Source organism: Tachypleus tridentatus, chromosome 10 (genome assembly GCF_004210375.1).
Source record: "Tachypleus tridentatus isolate NWPU-2018 chromosome 10, ASM421037v1, whole genome shotgun sequence".
NCBI classification, from domain to species: domain Eukaryota; kingdom Metazoa; phylum Arthropoda; class Merostomata; order Xiphosura; family Limulidae; genus Tachypleus; species Tachypleus tridentatus.
The window spans coordinates 94,288,546-94,301,770 of NC_134834.1; the positions used below are offsets into that span (position 1 = coordinate 94,288,546).

At 37.6% G+C, this 13,225-nt stretch overlaps 1 protein-coding gene across 3 annotated transcripts in view; it reads left to right on the top strand.

The window, feature by feature from the left end:
* Positions 1 to 435: 435 nt before the first annotated feature.
* LOC143229901 (ethanolaminephosphotransferase 1-like) overlaps positions 436 to 13,225 on the top strand; it is a 59,962-nt gene continuing 47,172 nt past the window's right edge. For all 3 annotated transcript variants that reach the window (XR_013016119.1, XM_076462765.1, XM_076462766.1), the window contains exon 1: positions 436 to 459. Coding sequence is in view for 2 of the 3 variants with exons in the window: in XM_076462765.1 (XP_076318880.1) it covers positions 451 to 459 (9 nt within the window). In the remaining variant the exon portion in view is untranslated. The remainder of the gene's footprint in view (positions 460 to 13,225) is intronic.

Below are 13,225 nucleotides of genomic sequence, written 5' to 3' on the forward strand. Positions count from 1 at the left end.
AGCTTTGCGCGAAATTAAAAAAAATGTTTAGTAACTTTATAAATGTTATAACTTCTACATCTATGAAAACAGCCAGTAATGAAATTCGAGTTAGTTAAGGAATATAATGCTGTTGGTAGACCAACTTCTCAGTCCATATTTTCATTTACACTGTGATTAATTTTGGTAAACATAAAATCAACTTACAATGCTAGTGCAACGCTAGAAAAATATTTCCTAGTGGTGTAAAACAACTGTGCACACACAGCTGTCTATCTTCGCTTCCTGTAACTTTTACATTGCACTTGTTCATACGGAGCACGCACGCTCTAGCACATATTTCTGTACAAATTTGGTATAGGTATTTTATTTTATGTGTCTTTGAAAACGATATCTGGCCCTATTTTGTTCGTTATAACGCGAGTTATTAACTGTGTCCGTCAACCGAAGTAACTACATCGATGTAAGTAAATGTTTAAGGTGAGGAAAATAGAATTATTAAAAAATTGGCTGTTTATTATCAGGGTTTTATTTGATAGACACTGTTATTGTTTGTTCGTTTACCGATAATTACAAAATGAACTTATTGTTTGCAACTGTTTTATCAGATGGAAACAATAAATATTAACAGTGTTTTTACGGCCCAGGCACCCAGGATTTTGCAGACTCTAATTTTTCGAGTGATTCCGGATTGTTTATGTATTAGCTAACACTTTTACCAAAATCTGATTGGACAAAAAGCAGGCGACTGTTGCACTCTCTGTGAAAACCGGATCCACAAAAATATCGACATATTATTGGCATCGATTTAGTAAGTGTACTGATCTTGTACTGATAAAGCAACGCTAATACAAGAAGAAAATATCTGGTAAGTGCAGAGTTTATATGTGAGTTACTTGTATGGAACGTCCGAGATGTCAGTGTGGGTGCAGTGGTTTAATATCAGAGGTCAAAATGCCTCTAAAAGCAGGCGGGAAACAGTCGCAGAGCAAATTAAAGACACGAATAAAGAAAAATACGAAGTATTTATTTCGACATTACATTGGAGAGTGATGAAAATGAAATGTCTATCGATACTTCTGAGGATCCCTTGGATTTTGTGACACCGAAGAAATGACACAAATCATCCAAAAAACTCAAATGTGAAAAAAAGGTGTTTTTCATAACTGTCTTAAAGATTCTATGCACCATGTTACTTCTCAGAGATCCAGAGGGCCTTGTGAACGTGATTAGAAACGGAGTTTGTAAGAAATCTGATGATACAAGACCATTTTCACCTCCCAACGATATAAAAGTTCTACCGGAGAAATGTATTAAGAGAAAAGCTACACTTGCACTGCTATATTAGTTAATTAAATTTAAAGAAATGAAATATTGAAGACTGGAACTGCTAGATAGCACTATCGTCGATCGAAGTCGAGGTTTCAGCTAGAACCTATTGTGCTATTTGTCCAGCATGACTATAAGCGAGCCGCACTGAAAGCAGTAGAGTAACATTGATCAAGATTATGAGAATTATCCCATTGACGCCAAGGACAAGACCTTCGTATCTACTCTGAAAACTACGAACAATAGTCTGAACAAATATCCACGAACACAACGAACTATGCTTGATCTTAGCCAAGAGACCGAGTGGGTAAGTCGACAACATAACACCACGTGTACATCCCAGTTTACTACTGTGTATAATGGGAGTCAAAAACTTGAGATAGCTTCACTAAACCTGATTTTTTTCGTGAAACTTTATGTGGAGTTTTAGTTCAACCTCAAAATGTTAAAAACAGAGTTTTAGCTCATTCCGGAATAATGTTATATATTAAGGTCTGCGATACAGCCCAAATCCTGAGTGCCTAGAAACACTGTCAACAACACAATAACACTAAAATCATATTTAATTATAGACGTTTCAGAATATCTTCAAATTCCATCATTTTGAGACAGTGTGTGACCTTTTTGGTAGATTCTATTTTATTTATAGTGATAGAGTGTAAGAAATTAAAGGATGACCATTACTTTGTAATATGTTATGAATTTTTTACATTTCTTAGTAAAGACAGAAGTAGTCTGAAGAGATATTATAGTCTTTGTTTAGAAGATATAGAGCTAGGTTACGTTTGAAGGAGTCTGGTATGGAACTTTCAAAAATGAGTGTATAAACCAATAATATATTTCTTATGGTAAACAGATGTGACAAAGAGATTGATTGTTTTTGTTTATTTGAACGTCTAAAAAACTAAGTTGTTGTTTTATTCCATCTTATATGTAAAATTTATTCATAGATGTTGTGAGTTTTGGTGTTCTAAAACCTTTTTGACGTAATCAATGTTGTTATAGAGTAGAATGGTATCATTAACGCACTTTCTATATAATATTGGTTTGTAATAAATGTGGTAATTATCGAGACATTGACGTTTGTAACATAGACCTAGAGGTGATTTCATCACCACTCCATCTGTCTGGTCATAAAGATGACCATTAAAAACGAAGTGATTGTCCTTTGAGAACCAAGTTAAGAAGCTGTCATAATATATGTTGGTTAAAATTAGAGTTCAGAACATTTTGGCTTGGAACATTTGTTTAATAATATTTTATTGTTTCATCAAGTGAGATGTTAGTGAATAAGGACTGAATATCAAAGCTGGCCACAATGAATTGGTCTGCATTAGGAAATTTAAATGTCTACTGAATAAAGGAAAAGAAATTGTTAACAATAAATTCGTTCTCAGTTAGTGAGCTTAGTATACACGCAACATATTCAACAAATTTTTATCTAATTTAACAGTGTAAGACTAAAGGGAGGGTAGCTAATCATCACCACCCACCGCCAACTTTTGGGCTACTCTTTTATCAATGAATTGTGGGATTGACCATAACATTATAATGCCCACACGGCTGAAAGGACGGGAATGTTTCGTGTGACGGGGATTCGAACCCGCAACTCTCAGATTACGAGTCGAGTGCTTTAACCACCTGACCATGCTGGGCGTTAATTGGTGTACTTTCGACGTAAAGACTGTTTATTTTACTTTACTTGTTGTTTAATTTCAAAATTACAAAAAAAAAACTTTCTTGTCAAGGTTGTTCAAACTATAAAACCCTGAAATTTAGTTTAAAATTGAATGAAAATGATAAAGAGCATAAAGAATGTGTGATGGCATGGCTAGATTATGAAAAGTAAGAAAACAGTGGAAATACAAATGTACGAAGTTAAAATGGAATTTGAGAAACAACGAAGGAGAAACATTTTAGAAAATCTTCTTGCTATAGTTCTGTTTGTGTTATCACGTTAACTTAGCCTTCCGTGCTACTGAAACAAGGGATATAAATAATATGATAATTTCCTTGCACTGGTTAAATTATTGGCTAAATTTGAACCCCACATACAAGAGCATTTAGGCCGTGTCATAAGGAATGAAATACAAAACTCAGTAAAACCATCTTAAACAAATTAAAATTAATCGATTTTAATGGTTAAAAAGGCAAATGGTAAGGCATTAGGGTAAGTAATATCAGCAAAATAATACACACTTTTGTTGGACTGTGTGTGTGTGTGTGTGTATTCTTACAGCAAAGCCACATTGAGCTATCTGCTGTGTTCACCGCGGAGAGGCCTAGCATGGCTAAGTAATCTGAGGATCACGAGTTCGAATCTGTGTTATGTAAGAAGGTTTTTTTTAAGGATTAAAGTTGTAGAAGGAAGACAATGTCACATTTTGAAATTTAATTTTGATAAGGCATTCTATGTTTGGTGTGTTATCTTTGTTAACATCGCGTAAGGATTTACGAACTCTGATATAGCTTGGACACTCGACTTGTAATTTGAAGGTTTCGCGTTTGAATCATCGTAAAATCAAACATGCTTGTTCTTTCAGCCGTGGTGGGCATTATAATGTTAGGGTCAACCCCAGTATTTGTTGGTAAAAGAGTAGCCCAAGAGTTGGCGATGGGTAGTGATGACTAGTTGCCTTCCCTCTTGTCCTACACTGCTAAATTATGAAAGTGAGGGCCAATGTATCAAAGATTCTAAAGCAGCATTTAAGATTCATTATATTAATGTTATCATTGATACAATTTGTATAATTACTGCGACCTAATTTGAGGCTCTTAAAACATGCGGAAATGTTTGCCTTTTTTTTAAATAAGATACGCCGAAACATCACACTTGAGTAGAAAAACGTTTGCAACAGTGGAATGATCTTATGATTAAAAATCAGCTTCGAAGGTTCACGCGACATGAGTGAATTAAAGATACAAGAATAACACCGTTTCGCAGGATTATGTCACCTGGTACCAATATTAACTATGTATTGAAATTTATCATACAAAATGCCTTACGTGAGAGTTACCCAAATGTATAGGTAACCCTTCGCATCTTCCTGACTATTCCAGTAATTATTGCTTCGGCAGAAAGAAATTGTGTTTTTTTCATCTTAAGTTAATGAAGACTCTCGTCCTTTCTAACATGTCTTAAGAAAATTTAGAATCGCAAGCGATGTTATCTATAAAAATGATATATCAAACCCTGCACGTTTTTTTTGATCCCATCGAAGATTTTAACGAGCAAAAGAGAAGAAACCATTGATATGAAAAGAGTATTGTGAGTTTGATTAATATGCGTTTTCTTATACTAAAGCCATATTAGGCTATACGCCGTGTCACCGAGGGGATGATTAATGTGTGTTTTCTTATACTAAAGCCATATTGTGTTATATGCCGTGTCACCCGAGAGGATTTGAATTCCTAATTTTAACATTATAAATCTGTAAACTTACCGCTTTACCAATGGCAGAGATTTGATTAAAATTTTGTATATATTTCTTTTACAGACGTATGTTGGGCCTGGCATGGCCTAGCGCGTAAGGCATGCGATTCGTAATCCGAGGGTCGCGGGTTCGCGCCTGCGTCGCGCCAAACATGCTCGCCCTTACAGCCGTGGGGGCGTTATAATGTTACGGTCAATCCCACTATTCGTTGGTAAAAGAGTAGCCCAAGAGTTGGCGGTGGGTGGTGATGACTAGCTGCCTTCCCTCTAGTCTTACACTGCTAAATTAGGAACGGCTAGCGCAGATAGCTCTCGTATAGCTTTACGCCAAATTAAAAACAGACATACGTCTGTTTGTTTGTTTTGGAATTTCGCACACCTGTCCACGTACTGACGTATATAACGATACAATTTCGATTCCATAACTATAAGGCCCGGCATGGCCAAGCGTGTTGAGGCGTGCGACTCGTAATCCTGAGAGTCGCGGGTTCGCATCCCCGTCGCGCTAAACATGCTCGCCCTTATAGCCGTGGGGGCATTATAATGTTATGGTCAATCCCACAATTCATTGATAAAAGAGTAGCCCAAGAGTTGGCGGTGGGTGGTGATGACTACCTGCCTTCCTTCTAGTCTTACACTGTTAAATTAGATAAAAATTTGTTAAATATGTTGCGTGTATACTAAGCTCACTAACTGAGAACGAATTTATTGTTAACAATTTCTTTTCCTTTAATCAGTAGACATTTAAATTTCCTAATACAGACTCCTAAAAGAGTAGCCAAAAAGTTGGCGGTGGGTGGTGATGACTACCTGCCTTCCTTCTAGTCTTACACTGCTAAATTAGGGACGGCTAGCACAGATAGCCCTCGAGTAGCTTTGTGCGAAATTGAAAAAAACCAACAAAAAAAAACATCCATAACTATTAATTATGTATTTCAATTATCATTATATGTGTTCCGTAAATTATTTAAAAAAAAAATAACTAAGCTGTATAAAGAATGTTTGAAAATATTTTTTTTAGAAATTAGATTGGTTGCCAGTTTTCTTCTGAATGCTAATCACGTTCACTTGCATTTAGTATTGCAAGCTACTTGTGGCACAGCTGTATGTTTGCGGACTCACACCGCTAGAAACAGGTTTCGATACCCGTGGTGGACAGAAAACAGATAGCCCATTATGTAGCTTTGTTATTAATTAAAAAACAAACAGTATTGCAAAATACAGAGCCTAGCAATTTTCATGACCAGAATATTAGGGGTCAAGGGTATTCCACACGTCATATTCGCCTCTGACTCCGCGAAGTCAAGATTTAGACTTGCTTGTCATATTCCATTGAGCTTTGATGAGCTCTGGTATTGAGCAATATGCATAGTAGGAAATGGATGTAGTGGACTTTAGTGTGATTGAAATTCTATTATATATATTCTTTTTTCTTGGAAAAAGTCTGTAAGGTATCGAATAATGAATACGGTATCAACAAATACAATAAGCCTAATATGTGACTGTTGTAATTAATTATGATCACATTTTGTCAACAAAGCTTCATCAGCCGATTGTTTACAGGTTGTCATGAGATTTAATTATATTGTTTTTTTAGTTTCCCACAATTACATTATTCATTATTATTTGATATTAAGATCGATGTTTGTTTGTTTGTTATTGGTAAGCGAAGAGCTGCACAATAGTTTATCTATGCAGTGTCCACCATAGATATCGAAATCCAATTTTAAGCATTATAAGCATTCAGATTTACGGATGATCCACTAGAGGATATTAATATCGAAACTTGGCTGTGAGTATAATGTGGACTCACGCCATAATATCTAGGGATTCTATCTTATATTTTTTATACGAGATCAAAAATATAGTCTGAAGAGTTACGTTAAAACGTATTTCTGAGCGTTTGTTTGCATAATAACAACACCAAAGAATACCGTTATTTGCTTTTTATGTCCGGTGGGCGTTCCTGGCCTTGGTGAGACCTGAGACTACAAGACTAATAACTGGTGCTATACTTCACGTTTCTGCTGCCGTTCGTAGTCGCTGATTATATAATCACTTCCTTAAGAATAATTTTTTTATTTCGATATAAAATAAACAACAATTTGGTTGAAATAGAATACCAAGAGCGTTAAGATGGCGGGAATATTTCCATGTGGTTTATGAGAGTATTAAAAATAAGTATTAAATCAGTACAGAACGTCCAGCAATGGCTCTTAAAAATCACCGTAAGAAGAATTACTGAATTTTGATTTTACTTGTGATCATTATCACGAATTTAAACCAGGGAAGCAGCAAAGATAGCCAGGCAGCAAGGATAGTCAGGCAGCAAAGATATTCAAGCAGCAAGGATAGTCAGGCAGAAAATATAGTCAGGCAGCAAAGATAGTCAGGTAGCAAAGATAGTCATGTAGCAAAGACAGTCATGTAGCAAAGATAGTCATGTAGCAAAGACAGTCATGTAGCAAACACAGTCAGCAGCAAGGATAGTCACGCAGCAAAGATAGTCAAGCAGCAAGGATAGTCAGGCAGCAAAGATATTCAAGCAGCAAGGATAGTCAGGCAGAAAATATAGTCAGGCAGCAAGAATAACCAGGCAGCAAAGATAGCCAGGCAGCAAGGATAGTCAGGCAGCAAAGATAGTCATGTAGCAAAGACAGTCATGTAGCAAACACAGTCAGCAGCAAGGATAGTCACGCAGCAAAGATAGTCAAGCAGCAAGGATAGTCAGGCAGCAAAGATATTCAAGCAGCAAGGATAGTCAGGCAGAAAATATAGTCAGGCAGCAAGAATAACCAGGCAGCAAAGACAGCCAGGCAGCAAGGATAGTCAGGCAGCAAAGATAGTCATGTAGCAAAGACAGTCATGTAGCAAAGACAGTCAGGCAACAAAGATAGTCATGTAGCAAAGACAGTCATGTAGCAAACACAGTCAGCAGCAAGGATAGTCACGCAGCAAAGATAGTCAAGCAGCAAGGATAGTCAGGCAGCAAAGATATTCAAGCAGCAAGGATAGTCAGGCAGCAAATATAGTCAGGCAGCAAAGATAGTCAGGTAGCAAGGATAGTCAGGTAGCAAAGATAGTCAGGTAGCAAAGATAGTCAGGCAGCAAGAATAACCAGGCAGCAAAGATAGTCAAGCAGCAAGGATAGTCAGGCAGCAAAGATAGTCAGGCGGCAAAGATAGTCAAGCAGCAAAGATAGACAGGTAGCAAAGATAGTCAGGTAGCAAAGATAGTCCGGCAACAAGGATAGTCAGGCAGCAAAGGTATAGTAGTCAGGCAGCAAAGATAGTCAGACAGCAAGGATAGTCAGGCAGCAGCAAGGCAGCAAATAGTCAAGCAGCAAGGATAGTCAGGCAGCAAAGATAGTCAGGCAGCAAGATAGTCAGGCAGCAAAGATAGTCAGGCAGCAAAGATATCAGGCAGCAAAGATAGTCAGGCAGCAAAATAGAGGCAGCAAAGATAGTCAGGCAGCAAGGATAGTCAGGCAGCAAAGATAGTCAAGCAGCAAGATAGTCAAGCAGCAAGGATAGTCAGGCAGCAAAGATAGTCAGGCAGCAAGGATAGTCAGGGCAAAAGATAGTCAGGCAGCAAGATAGTCAGGCAGCAAAGATAGTCAGGCAGCAAAAATCAGGCAGCAAAAGATAGTCAGGCAGCAAAGATAGTCAAGATAGTAGTCAGGCAGCAAAGATAGTCAGGCAGCAAGATAGTCAGGCAGCAAAGATAGTCAGGCAGCAAAGGATAGTCAGGCAGCAAGGATAGATAGTCAGCAAAGATAGTCAGGCAGCAAAAGGTCATAAGGATAGTCAGGCAGTAAAGATAGTCAGGCAACAAGGATAGTCAGGCAGCAAAGATAGTCAGACAGGAAGGATAGTCAGGCAGCAAGAATTGTCAGGCAGCAAAGATAGTCAGGCAGCAAAGATAGTCAAGTAGCAAAGATAGTCAAGCAGCAAGGATAGTCAGGCAGCAAGGATAGTCAGGCAGCAAGGATAGTCAGGCAGCAAAAGATAGTCAGACAGCAAGGATAGTCAGGCAGCAACGATAGTCAGGCAGCAAGAATTGTCAGGCAGCAAAGATAGTCAGGCAGCAAAGATAGTCAGGTAGCAAAGATAGTCAAGCAGCAAGGATAGTCAGGCAGCAAAGATAGTCAGGCAGCAAGGATAGTCAGGCAGCAAAGATATTCAAGCAGCAAGGATAGTCACGCAGCAAAGATAGTCAAGCAGCAAGGATAGTCAGGCAGCAAAGATAGTCAAGCAGCAAGGATAGTCAGGCAGCAAAGATATTCAAGCAGCAAGGATAGTCAGGTAGCAAAGATAGTCAGGCAGCAAGGATAGTCAGGCAGCAAGAATAACCAGGCAGCAAAGATAGTCAAGCAGCAAGGATAGTCAGGCAGCAAGAATAGTCAGGCAGCAAAGATAGTCAGGCAGCAAGGATAGTCAGGCAGCAAGGATAGTCAGGCAGCAAAGATAGTCAGGCAGCAAGGATAGTCAGGCAGCAAGAATAGTCAGGCAGCAAAGATAGTCAGGCAGCAAGGATAGTCAGGCAGCAAAGATAGTCAGGCAGCAAGGATAGTCAGGCAGCAAGAATTGTCAGGCAGCAAAGATAGTCAGGCAGCAAGGATAGTCAGGCAGCAAAGATAGTCAGGTAGCAAAGATAGTCAAGCAGCAAAGATATTCAAGCAGCAAGGATAGTCAGGTAGGAATGATACTCAGGTAGCAAGGATAGTCAGGCAGCCATGGACTGACCATTTTTTGTTATATCTATAGCTATAATTTATCTATTAAAACTTCCTTCTTATTAATTCAGCAGATTACGTTGTGCGAATGCAGCAATTGTATTAAAATGGTTCGAGATTCATTCTCATATTTATTATATCATTTATCATCATTATATTTTAAAATATTTTCTGGAAGGCATGCCCTTAGCCACTCCTAAAAATGGCATGATTTCCGTACCTGCAGTATGCTCTGTACACATCAAGTGTCACATTGTTTAGCTGTGGCAATGGTCTGACCACTTAAAAAGCAATATAACCAGTTACAGTTGTTGTTATTGCTTAGGAAATAATTTTAATGTGGTCAGACCATTGTTATTATTGTAATGATGTTCTTTTGTTGAGTGGATTCTTTTAACTTAAACGTTAACATTTCTACAAGCTGCCGTCAGCAGAATAGTGTTGTAACTTGTAGGCCTAAGTAACTTCACAAATTACGATCAAATGGAAACACTGTGATAATACTGGTATAACTAACGAAAAAATGCTTGGCTTGTTAATTGACTAGCTAAGTATACACGAAAACTAACACTGATACAAATATATTATTAATCCTAAACACTTCACAGATTTAAGCTGTCTGACTACCACCTCCCCAAATTTCGTATTTATAACATGAGGTTTTTCAACACAGTTCGTAAACTTCTTTAGTTACTATATTCCCAAGCACTCTAAAGCTGTGGCCCGGCGTTGCCAGGTAGCTATGGCGCTTGACTCGTAAGTTGAAGGTCGCGGGTTTGATTCCCTATCACACCAAACATGCTTGCCCTTTTAGCCAGTTGAGAGCGTTATAATGTGAGGGTCAATCTAATTATTCGTTGATATAAGAGTAGCCCAAGAATTGGTGGGGGTGGTGATGACTAGCTGCCCTCCCTCTTGTCTCACTTTGCTAAATTAGGGACGGCTAGCGCAAATGGCTCTCGTGTAGCTTTGCGCGAAATTCAAAACAAACAAACAAACCACTCTAGGTATAATTCACTATCATGCGCCTTTTAGTTAACATGTAAATTAAAATATTTAAAATATAAACATTGCCCTTTCCTAGATTGTAGAGTACTTGGAGAGTCCTGATACTAAAATTAAACACTACACTAAACTGACTATTTACCAATTGTTTTTGGAAGCTTTCTTTTCTGGAGCTCGTGGTATTTATGAACGGTATGGCCTTCCTGATCTTCGTTATCACTGGTAAGTTTAATCCTGGGTAGATGTTTCGGTGAGTTGTAAACTTACTGATAGCTCCAACCTTGATAGTCCTCTGAAAGTAGTTTGAACAGGAACTAGCAAGTTGAGTTTCTTCTGAGTTCCATGAAATTGTCATGTTGACTGTTTCCTTATCAATGCATCTCTAATTACAATTATGGTGTATGAATTTTGTCTTGTATCAACTATTCTTTTGGATTCACGATTCCTTCCGAGCACCTCCTTAGTTTTGGAATTTGTCACTTCTTGTGGTTGAAAATGTACAATCATATCATGTTATCTCATTGGAATCCACCTTTAATAACATTACCATCACAGCGAATTTTCATATTATCACTAGTTTAGATAAAATCATGTATATCGTCAATGGTATTTCTTAATCTCTCTACACATTTGGTTCAAGACTTTTCTAAGCACTTCTTTCTATGAGAGTATAGAAGATCCTCCAATGAAACTTTAAATCATGTTACAAATATCTGTGATGATGAGTTATTGCCTGCAGCGTAATGTAACACCGTAAGCAACATAAAAAGATCTTGATGCCTCATTTTCCGGTGTTCATCCAAATAAATGAGTAATTAATTTAACATAATATGGTTGTATTTCTCTTCCATTCTATCAGAAGATGGATGAAGGATTGTTGTCCTGGCTCTTCTGAATTCCAAAGATCATTATACAAATTGAATGGCATGAGTTGGGACTGAATGAAGTCCATCTCATGTTCTAAAGGTAATTTCAACTTTGCTTTCTTCGTATAGTTTGGCTTGTTTGTATCCAGAGGCAATGCTTAGAGTACAGAAATATTGGATGTCTTCCAAGGAATCAAGAAATTAGTCTATTAATTACAACAAAACTAGCACATAATCCACTTATGTAATCCTTCACCCTGACAAACATCACGGGAAACAAACCATGCACTTTCAAAAGGTTGTATGATCTTATCCTTTATCATCGGCTGTATCTCTGCACTGACTATATCCCAACTTCTTTGAGGAAGCCTACATGGCAGTTGTTTAACAAAGCTCGCAATGCCTGTTTCTATGTTGTAACAGATTATTACGATGAGTAGTGAACAAATAATTATAATACAGACAAAAACAGCATATAACATGTATTCCTATGGGTAGCACTGAATGCACTTTGTGCTGTTGGCAAGTCTTGCATCATATAACTCATCTCTAGAAGGTCTGAACGCTCATCTGACACTGTTTCCTTGATTTTTAATTCCTAAAAGTACAAGAAGAGGTCATAGCAAGCTCTTATTAGAAGGTAATCCCTGGCTTCTCATCACTAATAGTTGATCTCATAGTTGCTGGAACCATGGGGGATATAATAATATAACTTGGCATGGCAGCATAGAAAATTGGAAACACATAAAACAATAAAATTTTGGCTAAATATTTCAATCAATATAGTTGAAAATACTGCTTATATCACCCGGTCAAGCATTTCGATTTGAGATAATCGAAATATTTTGCACTACAAGCACACTAGTGTTTTCCATAAGACATGCAGTTACAAAAGAAAGTGTTCGTACCCCTGCGTCGTGAGTAGCTTTTTCCTCATAGCTTAAAAAGTATCACGATTAGGATAATGAAAGTAGAGTGTATTATAGAATTATTACACTAACACACATCTACATAAATTTTATGTAAATTAAACGACAAATAAACTGTTTATAAACAAATAACCAGAAATATTAGAAGTAGAAAGTGTTCGTACAGTTCAGGACGTGTGAAAAACTAATATTCCCATAAAAAATTTGATAAGTTTGGAGAATAAACTTCATTATACCATTCCAGAAGTAGACACTGCGTTCATAATTATTGGAATTTAGCCAACACAAAAATTATTTCCGGCAATTTAGCGCCGTCTCCGTCATTATCTGCTTGGTCATCATGGCGAACAGGAAACAACTGTTCAGTGATTTAAAAAAAAACAACGAATTATTGTAAAATACAAGTCTCGTGTGTCTCTTTCCGGTATTGCTACACAACTTAATGAGCCGAAATCTACTGTTAAAAGCATAATTGCCAAGTTTAACTTTACAGAATCAACTGCTAACCTCTCTCGTTCCTGACGCCCCACCAAAATTCCAGAGAGAACCAAGAGGAAGGTTCTCAGAGCAGTTAGTAGGAACACTCGTTTAACACGTAATGACATACAGAAACTGGTAAGGAAAACTGGAGTTGAAGTAAGCACCTCTACAGTTACGAACATGTTACGCTCTTCTGAGTTCAAAGCATGCCGTTCTCGTAGAACTCCATATTTAAAGCCTGTTCATTTAGAAGCACAATTGAGGTATGCAAGAAAGCAGGTAGATAAACCCTTTACCTATTAAAGTCAAACGAGACTAAAATCGATTTTTTCGACCACAATGATGTTCGCTATATTTTCCGTAAGAAGGGGGAATGAAATCTTCCAAAGAACACCGTCCATACAGTTAAACACGGAGGTAGCTCGATCATGCTATAGGGTTCCTTTAACTCTTCTAGTGTAGGCAGCCT